Below are 11,032 nucleotides of genomic sequence, written 5' to 3'. Positions count from 1 at the left end.
AGGGGCCAACCAGTTCCTCTGGAGGTCCGAAAACAGGGCATAGAGGCCGAGGCCTTCATAAGAACACCAGAAGAGCCCTGGTGGATCAAACCAGTGAGGGTCCATCTAGTCCAGCATCTTGTTTCATACTGTGGCCGACCAATTCCTCTGGAGGCTCAACAACAGGGAACAGAGGCTGAGACCTTTCCTGATACAAACATCAGAAGAGCCCTGCTGGATCACATCACTAGTCCATCTCGTCCATAGGGTTGCCAATAGGGTTGCCAACCTCCAGGTATTGGCTGGGGATCTCCCGCTATTATAACTGACCTCCAGGCGACAGAAATCAGTTCCCCTGGAGAAAATGGCCACTTTGGCAATTGGACTTTATGGCATTGAAGTCTCTCCCCTCTCCAAACCCTGCCCTCCTCAGGCTCCGCCCCAAAATCTTCCATGTGATTCCCAACCCTACTAGTCCAGCATCCTTTCTCACACAGTGGTTAACCTGTTGCCTGGAGGGGCAGCAACCAAAGCACAGAGGCCGAGGCCTTCCCCTGATGGTGCCTCCCAACTAGGATTGCCAGACTCCCACTGGGAACAGGGGATCCCCCAGTTTGGGCCCCCTCCCCTGGCACTGCCCAGTTGGCCAGCGGAAGTCTTACAGGGCTTAAAACGAGGCCTGGGCCCCAGTCCCATCAGCGTGACAACGTCACTTCCAGACATCGAGGGAGACAATCTGATATTTGGGCAAAACTCTGTGGTAGAAACAGCCTCTACCATAGAGCTTTAGCCCAAACATCAGAGCATCTCCCTCGGCACTGACGACGTGATGATGTCACTTCCGGAAGGCATTTGTTTTTCCCAGTCTTGCAAACGTTCATACTGCTTAGAAGGACTTGGTTCCCAGAATAATGTTGTTGAGATAGGACCGATTGCTGTACTCTAGCAGACCTTAAATTGCTCTTGGAACTGCTACTTGTTCTCCCTAGTACCCTTACCCCACCTTTTACATTAGGCGTGTAATTTTACATCCATCCAAAGTATGCATCCTGTTTCCAGCGCTCCTTTAATCTTGAATAAGTTTTGACCTCAGAGTGCTACACCACTACTTTGCATTACATTCTACAGACACAATGTTCCGGCATGCCTCCGAGGAATGTCATCTTCCCGGCTTTCCTTTCGGCTTTGAATCCCAGAGGGAACACGCTCCGTCTAAAGGTTCAAGGCCCGCCTCTTCCCCTTTCGCTCGTTAACCGGATGTCAAGATCTCGAAGCTGACTCAGGAAACCAGAGTTGGGGCTGACTCCCCTGTGCTTCCGTACAGCGTTTAGGGCGTCCACCAGGGTCTGGTTTTCACAGATCATCAAGAAGGCGAGCACGAGGGTCGCTGAGCGGCTTATCCCCATGGCGCAGTGAACTAGTACTTTGCCTGCGGGTTAAAAAACACACGGGTCAGGGCTATGCTTTTGTCTGGGTTAATTGCCCATAAACGCTACAGAAGGCATAGGGATTGGCAAGCAGCAGCAGCTTTTTCACCAAAAAATATATTGACTTGCAATGGGGTGAGTTTTTGTGTGATTGTAATTAATTCATGCCATCGTATTCCCTATTACTTTGTATGGGTGTGAAAGCTGGACATTGAAGAAAGCTGATAGGAAGAAAGTAGATTCCTTTGAAATGTGGTGTTGGAGGAGAGTGTGACGGATACAGCGGACTGCCCAAAAAAACAGGTCAAGTCTAAATCAAATCAAGCCTGAACCGATCCTAGAAGCTAAAAGGACTAAACTGAGACTATTGTATTTTGGTCACATTATGAGAAGACAAGACTCACTGGAAAAGACAATCATGCTAGGAAAGGTTGAGGGCAAGAGATGGATTGACTCTCTAGAGGAAGCCACAGCCCTCAGTTTGCAAGATCTGAGCAAGGCTATCAAAGACAGGACATTTTGGAGGACTTTGATTCATATGGTCGCTATGAGTCGGAAGAGAATTGACGGCACTTACCGGTAACACACACACAATTAATGGCAGGTCTTATTTGTTATGATTATTACCACACATATATATTAATTTAGCTTGTACATGGCAGATATTTGTTAAGTGATGTACTGAAGAAGTAAACTACAAAACGGGACAATTTCCAGAAGACCATCTACCACAGCACTTACAGCACTACAAAGAGATTGCCCGTGCGAAGCTATGACAGCCCTTACAGCACTACTGGATTCCATGAACACACGAAGCTGTCTTCTACTGAATCAGACCCTTGGTCCATCAAAGTCAGTATTGTCTACTCAGACCGGCAGCGGCTCTCCAGGGTCTCAGGCAGGGGTCTTCCACATCACCTACTTGCCCAGTCCCTTTAACTGGAGATGCCGGGGATTGAACCTGGGACCTCCTGCATGCCAAGCAGATGCTCTACCACTGAGCCACTACAAAGAGAGATTGCCTGTGCGAAGCTACGGACTTATTCAGAGACTTTGTTCATGTTAATTTCAATGCACAGTATATCGTCTTAGATTGCATGCAATTGAGAATTTGTATATGTCAATTTCAGCCTGCAATATGATGTAATTATTTGATGCATGATTGCATGGTACACATTGTGGATTTTGGGGGGGCTTCTTATGCTGATTTAAGGGAATTGCATTCATTGAGCATAGAGGTGTTCTTTCTTTTTTGTATGTCAGGGTAAATAGCAAAAAGTTGGTTAATATCGAGATTTACCGGTCAGTCAGGATTATCTGAGGCACAGTGGGAAATATCAGATTTTTTTTTAAATACACTGTTCTTTTTAAAAATACACTATTTCTTCAGGATGACACCTAAGCATTTATTAAAGGCACCCAGTTGGTTGTTCCGACATTTTCTGATGAATGTCAGAATCTTCTGACATTTTCCCTTAGCCTGTTTAAATCTTATGACTCACAGGTAAATGTCAGTGTGCGTAAACTGAGCAGCGCATCTCATTCAGTGGAGAAGTCCAAGCAGATAAGGAGGGATAGAAATGTTTTAAATGACATGGTTGTACGCTCAACTGGACTTAGGAGTGGTCTACATATTACTTTAACCCTGAACTACCTACTGTGTGCATTTTATTCAGCTTCATTCTCTTATTTTGGGATGCTTAGGGCACCTTCTATGGGAACTCCCAAATATGGATGTGATGTGTGTGTGTGTTAGGTGCCGTCAAGTCGCTTCCGACTCATGGCGACCCTATGAATCAAGGTTCTCCAAAACGTCCCATCTTTGACAGCCTTGCTCAGGTCTTGCAAATTGAGGGCTGTGGCTTCCTTTATTGAGTCAACCCATCTCTTGTTGGGACTTCCTCTTTTCCTGTTGCCTTCAACTTTTCCTAGCATGACTGTCTTTTCTAGTGACTCTTGCCTTCTCATAATGTGACCAAAATACGATAGCCTCAGTGGATGTGATAAATATACATAATTTTCGGTTCTTAAAAAAAAAAGGAATCTGAAGAAGTGAACTGTGGCTCACGAAAGCTCATACCTGCCAGGGATGTTGTTAGTCTTTAAGGTGCTACTGGACTCTTGCTCTTTTCTTTTAAAAAAATATGGTTTGTTTCATTACATTTTCTTCATTCAATTGATTAGTGTTAGCTCTTTGCTTTTCCTTCCTGTTCTTTTCAATGGGAAACATGTTTCTTCTCCTCCCTTCTAAGGGGAAGAAATTCTCAGGCCCCACACCCCCTTGCCCAAGGGACAATCTCTGTCCAGTTTTAGACAGTGAAATTACTTTTATAGCCCTCATAGCTAGGGTTTGGGATGGGGTTTGGGGAGGGGAGGGACTTCAACTCCATAGAGTCTGATTGCCAAGATGGCCCTTTTCTCCGGGGAACTGATCTCTATCAGCCAGAGATCAGTTGTAATAGCAGGAGCTAGTACCTGGAGGTTATTAATTAATTGCAAAAAGAACACCTCTGTATTGGTACCAATGGTTAGGAAATTAGTACAGGAAAATGCTGACACTGAAATAGCATAACAAAGTTGTAATGATTACATAATTCAGATGAAGCATGACAAATCATTTTCTAAATTCAAGCCCTGTGGTGTTAAAGAATTAAATAAACGGATGAAATATGCCTCCTTCGGTCTCAATATTCTCTCCATATCTCGCCTATCAAAGCACTCGCCTCTAAGTCTCCAAACCACAAAAAAGCGCAGGTCATTTTCATTGTGGTGATATCTAATAAAATGATCCACTACTGGAGCCAAAAGATTTCTTGCACGTATTCTCGACCTATGCTCTAGTATCCTAACCTTTGTAGGGCGTATACTGAATCCCATGTAAATTTTACCACATGGACCGAGTAGACAGTAAACACAATATTTGGTTTCACAATTGGAAAAATCGTTTAAATGGAACACAAAATCAGAATCTGTTCTTTTAAACTCCTTGACTTCAAGGCTGAGGTTGCAAGCTATACATTTTTGGCATTTAAAATGGCCCTTGATACTACTCTGTCGCTGGGTGGTGGAAATGTCTGAATGTACCAATTTGTCATGAATGGACATTGTTCTGCGGTACCCAATTTTAGGTGGATTAAGACATCCTGGGATATCTGACAGTAAGTGCCAATGCCATTTAATAATGCCAGTTATGTGACTGGAAAGATGTGTAAACTCAAATGCAAAGGTAAGTGTGGAATCACTTCTATCTCTTCCACTGTTATTATAGAGAAGATCTTGTCTTGTCGAAGGCTTTCACGGTCAGAGTTCATTGGTTCTTATCCGGGCTGTGTGACCGTGGGTCTTGGTATTTTCTTTCCTGACGTTTCGCCAGCAGCTGTGGCAGGCATCTTCAGAGGAGTAACACTGAAGGACAGTGTCTCTCAGCGTCAAGTGTGTAGGAAGACTAATATATAGTCAGAAAGGGGTTGGGTTTGAGCTGAGTCATTGTCCTGCAAAAAGTATCAAAGGTAATGTGCTAATCATTGTCCTGTAAGTATCAAGATAATGTGCTAATGAGGGTGTGGTATGTTAATATGGAACCATTGTATCCTGAAATGATCTGTTAACATGAGGAATCCAAAGCTAATCCGCATGGCTATTGTGGACTGTAGTCTTTGTTAGTCTGGAGGTTTTCAGGACATTACCTTCGATACTTTTTGCAGGACAATGACTCAGCTCAAACCCCACCCCTTTCTGACTATATATTACTCTTTCTACACCCTTGACACTGAGAGACACTGTCCTTCAGTGTTACTCCTCTGAAGATGCCTGCCACAGCTGCTGGCGAAACGTCAGGAAAGAAAATACCAAGACCACGGTCACACAGCCCGGATAACCTACAAGAACCAAAGATCTTGTCTGTCACATTCCTGAGCTCTTTCCCTGGCTCTCCTAATGATAGCTGATGGATAGCCAGACAATTCACTAGCTCCTTTAGAATAATCTAAATTGGTAGTACTGTTCCGTTTGGTCCTAATGAATTGCCCGTATGACAGGTTACGCTTAAGATGCCTTGGGTGATGTGACTGAAAATGCAACAAAGCATTCTGGTCAGTCAGTTTCCTGTGTAAAGCCTGACTATAGCGTCAAGAAAGGCTATCTAATATGAATCTGCATGTCCAGTGAATTGAATATTGGAGCAGGTATTGAGGCAGAAGGAGGTCTATTTCATCCATTTATTTAATTCTTTAACTCCACAGGGCTTGAATTTAGAAAATGATTTGTCATGCTTCATCTGAATTATGTAACGGCCCTTTAAGAGGAGCAATGGATTGCATCATTCACACACCTGTTTGCTACTTACTGTTCTCCGTTGTGGGAGCCATGGCTGCTACAGTTTGTATCCTGTTTGGGAACATGGTAACTTGTTATTTGATGCTGTGAGAAAATTGCTGAACAACCGCTTGCAGTAAAGGATGGACATCCTGATTTGAGATTACTGAACAATTGGAATATTGTAGCAGTTGCAGCCATTATCCCCGTGGGGAACTTCCTTGTGAAAAACTTAATAAGCTGAATTTGAACAAGTGTGTACACTGTTGATGATATGTAAGTAGAAAAATCTTTTTGATATCTTGAAAATTGTTAATTATAATTTTTAATAGAAAAATATGGTACAATATATGTAAATATTTTATACACAGAAGTGGGACTGAGGAAGACTCCAAAACAATCGTATCCCATCTTACTCTTCAGTTTCAAGAAGCCAAATTTGGATGTTATGATACCTTGATACCTTATATGGACATTAGAAACTATATTGTACATACTTAGTTTCACAGTCACTTTTTGTATATATTTTCACTTGTTGTGTGCAGCACATCATTACAACTTTGTTATGCTATGTCAGTGTCAGCATTTTCCTGTACTAAGTACCTGGAGGTAGGCAACCCTACGCCTGCTGCCTGATAGGTGAATACTTAACAACAGTCCTAACGTTGACATTAAAAAATCTACAGGTTTCTGAAGCTGGTTTGCAGTCAGAGGTTATGAGTGCCTGGATACTTCTATTGGCTCCTTCTTGTTATCTATATTTAGGGATGGGATTCAGGTTTCTTTTCATGCTGCTGATGGGAGACAGCGCAGAGACCCTGGGGAAACCGATCTCCCTTTGACCCTGCTTGCCAGGAACTTCCTCCCAGCAGGTGGCTTTTGACATCACCGTTCATCAGACTTGCGGCTGCAGCTTTTGAAGCAGCCTGCATTAGAAGAAAAACTGAACAGAAGAGAGAAAAAAGCCGGTCTTCTTCTTCTTCTTCTTCTTCTTCTTCTTCTTCTTCTTCTTCTTCTTCTTCTTCTTCTTCTTCTTCTTCTTCTTCTTCTTCTCCTTCTCCTTCTCCTTCTCCTCCCCCCCTGGAGAAAATGGCCACTTTGGCCATTGGACTCTATGGTACTGAAGTCCTTCCCCTCCCCAAACTTTGAACATTCCAACATGTCGGCTGGAAATTTCAGTTGTGGAATCAATATTTGAGATTGTTTCATGAACAAAGGTACACATTTTATGACTTACACAGTCTGGTTCACTGCCAGTCCTACTCTACACAGGTTCAACATTTATTTCCAAAAGAAGAGGTCCCATATTGCTTAGGTTTTTCTGGGATTTGGACCATGGGCCCCTTGCACCTAAAGCAAGACTTGATACCCCTAGACTAAACTGGATGACACTGTTTCCTCTGCCACCAAACCATGTATCCATCTTTAGATGTCGAGGAAGGCATTCTACAATATCCCAGTATCAATTACTAAGGAATACATTTGTTTTGTACTTCATTTATACTCAGGGTTGCCATCCTCCAGGTGGTGGCTGGAGAACTCCAGCTGTTACAACCGATCTCCAGGCGACAGAGATCAGTTCCCGTGGAGAAAATGGCCACTGGCTATTGGACTCTATGGCATTGAAGTCCCTCCCCTCCCCAAACCCCACCCTCCTCAGACTCCACCCCCAAAATCTCCAGGTATTTCTCAATCCGGAGCTGGCAACGCTATTTATACTCAACCTTTCTCTTCAATGGGGACCATCACTTAGGGGTATTTTTCTGGTATTTATTAAAAATGACTTCCAAATACGATAAAACTCCTAATATTTTATGAAAACAATAATCATGCCCTTCCCGACTTCCAAGTAAGGAATTAAAACTGTAAGTTTTGATGTGCACACCCATAGCCAGGACCCTGCTTGTAAAATGCCAACCGGGTTTTCCAAGAATAGCCAAGTTGCCATGACTGTTGCCAACCTCCAGGTGGGGCCTGGAGACCTTCTGGAATTACAATTGATCTCCAGAAGACAGAGATCAGTTGCCTGAGAGGAAATGGCACCTTTGGAGAGTGTACTCCATCGCATCACATCCCAACTAACCAACCTTGCCTCCCAACCTCCACCCTCCCCGTCTCTGTCCCTAAATCTCTAGGAATTTCCCAAGAAGAGGAATTTCCCAAGAGGAGGTGCCAACCCTAGTTACTGGGCCTGTGGGAGTGACTGTGGCTCAGTGGTGGAGCATCTGCTTGGCGTGCAGAAGGTCCCAGGTTCAATCAGTGGCATCTCTAGATAAAGGGACTAGGCAGGTAGGTGATGGGAAAGACCCCTGCCTGAGACCATGGAGAGCTGCTGCTGATCTGAGTAGACAATGCTGACTTTGATGGACCCAGGTGTGATTCAGTATAAGGCAGCTTCATGTGTTCATGTGTGATATTTACCTTGGGGATGGCTCAATGCTGCTCGTATGTATTTGGCAGTTGGATGGAAATAAATACTGAGATCAAATTTTGGATCATCATCAGCTTCGACTCCATAGTAATCCACAGGTAGCTCCTTGTAGAATTTGGCCCCTGTATCAATGTGGAACCTTCCAGCTGCCGCATTCACTATGTGGGTGATCCCCATTCGCCGGAGCTGCTCTATGTCCCGGGCTATGTATCTGTTAAATAGGGATAATATAGATTTATATTTATAGAGCCTTCCTTAAAAAGCTACCCCAGTGATAGCGTTGCCAGCTTCCAAGTGGTGGCTGGAGATCTCCCGCTATTACAACTGAGCTCCAGGCAACAGAGATCAGTTTTACTGGAGAAAAGGGGCCATTTGTAAGGTGGATTCTATGGTATACCACACTGAAGTCCTTCCCCTCCCCAAACCCCACCCACCTCAGGTTCCACCCTCCAAATCTCCAGGTATTTCCCAGCCCGGACCTGGAAACCCCAGCTGAGGACCAATTAGGGTTGTCAACTTCCAGGTACTAGCTGGAGATATCCTGCTATTACAACTGACCTCCAGCCGATAGAGATCAGTTCACCTGGAGAAAAAGGCCGCTTTGGCAATTGGACTCTATGTCTTTGAAGTCCCTCCTTTCTCCGAACCCCCCCCCTCAGGCTCCACCCCAAAACCTCCCGCCAGTGGCGAAGAGGGACCTGGCAACCCTAAGAGCTATGTATGTAGAAAATGTTAACTGGAAGATACAAAACCACATTTACTTACAAATCCCCGATGTAGAGGTTAGGCCAAACTTCGTTGACGTTGCCACGGCATGGTACGGGCGTCCACAGCATGCGCTGGAGCTCCCCAAGCGCTGGTGTTTCATAGCCTTTCGAGCTGTTGGAAGTGAGACTTGAAGCCTTTCGTATCGTGGGACGTAGCAGGTCGTCTCTGTTTAGTAGATTCCAGGACATTCTGAAAGGCAATGGACAGAGACTCACCTTTAATGTCATATAAAGGTTTAACTGTGCTGGGCCTTAGACTTAAGAGCATAAGGAAAGCCCTACTGGATCAGACCCAGGACCATCAAGTCCAGCAGTCTGTCCACACAGCGGCCAACCAGGTGCCTCTAGGAAGCCCACAAACAAGACGACTGCAGCAGCACCGTCCTGCCTGTGTTCCAAGGCATCTGATATAACAGGCATGCATCATGACTAGTATCCATTTTAACTAGCAGCCATGAATACTCCTCTCCTCCATGAACATGTCCACTCCCCTCTTCAAGCCTTCCAAGTTGGCTGCCATCACCACATCCTGGGGCAGGGAGTTCCACAATGTAACTATGCGTTGTGTGAAGAAATACTTCCGTTTATCAGTTCTGAATCTCTCGCCCTCCAGCTTCAGCAGATGACCCCGCGTTCCTGTATTAGGAGAGAGGGAGAAAAGCGTCTCCCTGTCCACTCTCTCCCACCATGCATAATTTTATAGACCTCAATCATGTCTCTCCTTAACCGCTTTCTTTCCAAGCTGAACAGCCCTAAGCGTTTTAACCTCTCCTCATAGGTTTAATTGTGCTGGGAACATAAGAACATAAGAAAAGCCCTGCTGGATCAGACCCAGGCCCATCAAGTCCAGCAATCTGTTCACACAGTGGCCAACAAGGAGCCTCTAGGAAGCCACAAACAAGATGGCTGCAGCAGCACCGTCCTGTCTGTGTTCCAAGGCATCTGATACAACAGGCATGCTCCTCTGATCCTGGAGAGAATAGGTGTGCATCATGACTAGTATCCATTTTTATTAGTAGCTATGGATAGACCTCTCTTTCATGAACATGTCCACTCCCCTCTTCAAGCCTTCCAAGTTGGCAGCCATCACCACACCCTGGGGCAGGGAGTTCCACAGTTTAGCTGTGTGTTGTGTCAGTTCACCTGGTGAAAATGGCTGCTTTGGAAGGCGGACCCTATTGCATTCTACCCCATTGAAGCCCCTCCTCTCCCCACTCCCCACCCTCCTCAGGCTCCACCCCCAAAATCTCCATGTATTTCCCAACCTGGAGCTGTCAACCCTAAGATGCAGATGCCCCCATCACATCTTGCTAGGCCTTGAAAACGAAGCCACAAGCCTTAGGCAGCGTAACAGTCCTCAGGAAGAACCCCCCCCCCCCAGCTTGTGAAAGGAAGAGGAGGAGGAGGAGGAGAAGATGTGGTTTTTATATGCTGATTTTCTGTACCAATGAAGGGAGACTTAAACCGGCTTACAATCACCTTCTCTTCCCCTCCCCACAACAGACACCTTGTGTGGTAGGTGAGGCTGAGACAACTGTGACTAGCCCAAGGTCACCCAGCTGGCTTCGTGTGGAGGAGTGGGGAAACAAATCCAGTTCACCAGATTAGCCTCCACCGCTCATGTGGAAGAGCGGGGAATCAAACCCGGTTCTCCAGATCAGACTCCACTGCTCCAAACCACTGCTCTTAACCCACTACACCAGGCTGGCTCTCAAGTGTTGTTTTCTCTGGAGCATCTTCCCCCAAATTGCACATACTGCACCCCCCACCACTTATCGGGGACGGTGACAGACAGCTTAACCTGAATGTCTCCTTGGATGTGTAACCTATTGATTGTTTGGAGTGCTACAAGGCTACAGGGGAAGGGCCGTAGTAGCTCAGTGGCAGAGCGTCTGCTTGGCATGCAGAAGGTCCCAGGTTCAATCCCCGGCATCTCCAGTTAAAGGGATTAGGCAAGTAGGTGATGTGAAAGACCCCTGCCTGAGACCCTGGAGAGCTGCTGCCGGACTGAGCAGACGATACTGACTTTGGTGGACCGAGGGTCTGATTCAGTATAAGGCAGCTTCATGTGTTCATGTGGGTATGACTCAGCCCCCAGCGATGACTGAAGAGAG

The 11,032-nt window shown here is 45.5% G+C and overlaps 1 protein-coding gene across 1 annotated transcript; it reads right to left on the bottom strand.

Annotated features, from left to right (window-relative positions):
- Nucleotides 1-1,195: 1,195 nt before the first annotated feature.
- LOC130477133 (dual specificity protein phosphatase 13-like) lies at nucleotides 1,196-9,107 on the bottom strand. The gene is made up of 3 exons (XM_056849136.1): nucleotides 8,917-9,107; nucleotides 8,142-8,362; nucleotides 1,196-1,408 (listed from the first exon to the last, which is right to left on the bottom strand). Exons 1-3 carry the CDS (start codon nucleotides 9,105-9,107, stop codon nucleotides 1,200-1,202), a joined length of 621 nt encoding a protein of 206 aa, XP_056705114.1. The 3' UTR covers nucleotides 1,196-1,199.
- Nucleotides 9,108-11,032: the final 1,925 nt, after the last annotated feature.

The sequence above is a fragment of the Euleptes europaea genome, chromosome 4 (assembly GCF_029931775.1).
Source record: "Euleptes europaea isolate rEulEur1 chromosome 4, rEulEur1.hap1, whole genome shotgun sequence".
NCBI lineage: Eukaryota > Metazoa > Chordata > Lepidosauria > Squamata > Sphaerodactylidae > Euleptes > Euleptes europaea.
The sequence above is the reverse complement of the archived record's forward strand: the minus strand, read 5'-3'. Positions and strand labels throughout refer to the sequence as shown.

Bases quoted from the DNA above. Each gene is read 5' to 3' on its own strand.
- LOC130477133 (XM_056849136.1), bottom strand. From the start codon at position 9,107: ATGTCCTGGAATCTACTAAACAGAGACGACCTGCTACGTCCCACGATA. The intron at 8,363-8,916 runs GTAAGTAAATGT...CCTATTTAACAG, and splicing joins AACCTCTACATCGGGGATTT to ATACATAGCCCGGGACATAG. The intron at 1,409-8,141 runs GTAAATATCACA...TTTAACCCGCAG, and splicing joins AGCATTGAGCCATCCCCAAG to GCAAAGTACTAGTTCACTGC.